Source organism: Pundamilia nyererei, unplaced genomic scaffold (assembly GCF_000239375.1).
Source record: "Pundamilia nyererei isolate P.nyererei 1_Seehausen unplaced genomic scaffold, PunNye1.0 scaffold00054, whole genome shotgun sequence".
Taxonomy (NCBI): Eukaryota; Metazoa; Chordata; class Actinopteri; order Cichliformes; family Cichlidae; genus Pundamilia; species Pundamilia nyererei.
In genome coordinates this window covers 973,560-976,372 of record NW_005187455.1, presented here as the reverse complement: position 1 = coordinate 976,372, position 2,813 = coordinate 973,560, and the positions used below count along the sequence as shown (strand labels likewise).

At 36.3% G+C, this 2,813-nt stretch overlaps 1 protein-coding gene across 1 annotated transcript in view; it reads right to left on the bottom strand.

Annotated features, from left to right (window-relative positions):
• Window positions 1-1,501: 1,501 nt before the first annotated feature.
• Window positions 1,502-2,813, bottom strand: part of LOC102194630 (homeobox protein Hox-D9b-like) — a 2,164-nt gene continuing 852 nt past the window's right edge. Inside the window, exon 2 of the mRNA XM_005733672.1 lies at window positions 1,502-1,746. Coding sequence (XP_005733729.1) covers window positions 1,502-1,746 — 245 coding nt within the window. The remainder of the gene's footprint in view (window positions 1,747-2,813) is intronic.

Here is a 2,813-nt window from a genome sequence, read left to right as displayed (position 1 = left end):
TGTAACACAGAGAACTTCTCCACTAGGAGCAAAGTGAAACAAGTTTCTGTACAGACCTGTCAGGCACCTGAAATACAGCAAGAAGAAGAAGAAGAAGTGGTGTTTTGCTTCCTTTTTTATGTTGCTTATTGTAAATATATAAAATCTCGTAAATTTAGCAAATGCACTGTGGTTACAAGTGCATGACATGTAAAAGGTTGTGATTATACAAAACCTACATCAGTATTTTTAACTATTATGACCCACGCATTTGTGCAGAAACTTCAATGGAGGACCAGGAAAAGACAAGAGCGCCTTTTAAACCCAAACAAGAGGTGGTCCTATTTAAAATGCAGTAGACTCATTTTATTTACAGCCAATAAACCAAAGCCTCAAGTCACAGATAATGTGTTAGACAGAAAATATTCATCTTTAGTCGCTTATTAGCCAGTTAGACAAAGTACAGCTGACCCTGGTCTGAAAAAGCCACTGAAGTGGGACAGAAGTGAAAGTATCACATTTAAAACACATTATTACTTTAGCATGATCAATTCACCTTTTAAGTACTTGCGATTTTTAGATTTTTCACATGTGTAATCTTGGTGTTCTCGAAGATACATTTGGTTTTGGTTTGTTTTCTAAGGGTAATCACATTGTTAAAAGAGTATAAAGAGAATAACTCCAGCCTTAGCGAATGTGTCTTTTATCTTTTGGTAGTGCCAACCCAACAGTATTAACATCTTTCACGTAAATATGTTAATACTTACATGCATCAGATACAGTCCACTAGCCTGAATCCTGTTTGCTCCCAAAAATATTTCCTTTTAATCCCATACAAATATTCTGCAGCTATTTTTCAGGCTATAACAAGCAGGTATTCAGCCATGAGATTACTCATGCGGTTTATCTTTGATAGTTTTCCCTTGTACTTCAGTCCGAGCTTGCACATTAAACATAGTTTTCATGAGGGCGATAGTTTTAGCCTTAAATCATAAAACACCATTCCCATTTTTTTTGTTGAGAGCACAGACAGTTTAAGTATTACGTCTGGAATGTTTCAAGCATTGCCATTTCTGAACATGAGAGATGTGCATCCATATTAAAAACAGATGTGTTTTAAAATGAGTAGTCTTTGATATGAGCTGGTATGTTTGTGATCAGGTTTATTGACCTCCCTGTAAATGTTAACACTTCATTATTTACAACTACCCCGGGTTTCAGATGAGCTGTTTTCTTTTTAAAACATGCAGATGGAAGAATTATGCGCCAAAGTACAGATTACCTAACTTTTTTTTAAGACATTAATGTGTGTGTTACAGCACATCCCGGTCTCCCCTGCAGAGTTTATCACTGCAGTTTTCAAAAGCAGCAATGTTAGCTCTACAATCCTTTGCTTAGTCACAGCTGATCTTGCCAGTTCATGTTAGAGATGTTGGCCATCTCTGAGCACTGTGTTTCTTTTATCACCACCACCTCTTCACCTATCACAGGAAGAAAACAAAAGCCCCAGCCTCTAAATTCATCATTCATTCATACTCCTCCTCTCCCGAATCATCAACTTCTTCATCTTCATCCGTCTGTTTTGGAACCAGATTTTGACCTGTCTCTCTGTCAGATTTAAGAGTCCTGCCACCTCCAGGCGCCGATCTCTGGTCAGATACATGTTGTAGAGGAATTCCTTCTCCAGCTCCAGGGTCTGGTGTTTGGTGTAAGGACATCTCTTTTTCCGGGTCGATTTGGCATGGATCCAGCTAGCTGATGGATTTTCTGCAGGAAAAGAGACGAGAGTTGCATAGGTTTTTACTCACACCAAACACCATGTATATTTACTTTCCTCTGGTTTTAAGCATGTCTTTCTGTGTGTGTTGTGAGGAGTTCAAAGGCTGGCATAAGATTCAAAGAAAACATTTTGTGGAGCAAATTTTATGAGCCCACAGTTTTTGGCTCATTAGAAAAAGAAACACATCTACACCTTTTTTCACATACTCCTCCTGTAATTTATGACAAACCCGTAATTTAACATAATGTGACATAATTGAAAATGTGGCCACATTTGAGGTTTCTGTCCTTTTCGATTTGGAAGGACAGTGAGCTGCTATAAATACAGGAAAGTATACCCAATAAAGATGAGCCTAAATCTCAGTACGAGAGGAGACAGGGCTGAAAAACAACCACAGCCACACTCATGCTCATTTTTTCTGTTTTTTAATCAGCTGAGTAAGGATATTTTTTAAACATTTAATAGTTTGATAGTCATGCTCTCACAATGCTATTTTGCATTAAAAAAATTAAAGCACTTAGGATTCTTACATCATTAAATTAACTTTAGATTAGCTAAAATCTCTCATTTTACAAAAAGTAGATATTTTAATGAAACCCAGATAATTGTTTTGTTTATCCCAAGATAAAATATATTAATGTATCTCTACTACTACTACTACTACTACTACTACTACTACTACTAATAATAATAATAATAATAATAATAATAATAATAAAGCTATGAGTCTGCACTCTGGAGTAAGGGTCCAATAATGTGTTTTAAATGGCATGGCATGCTTTTAGAGCATAGCGTGACTATACTGACTATTTTAGGCAAAACTAGCTTGGAGTAGTATTTGCAAAAACGGGCTCGCTAACTCTCCTACTATCAGAAAAACCTTCATGTGCAAGTCAACCTGGGTTTTCATATAGCTATTGACAAATTGTTAAATAACAATATCACCTTAATTATTTTAATGGACAATAAGGTTTTATATTTTACAGTTTACAAGACATTTATAGGCCCATAAAAGTCACACACTCACTTCCACAGTCCTCCCCTCTCTAACACA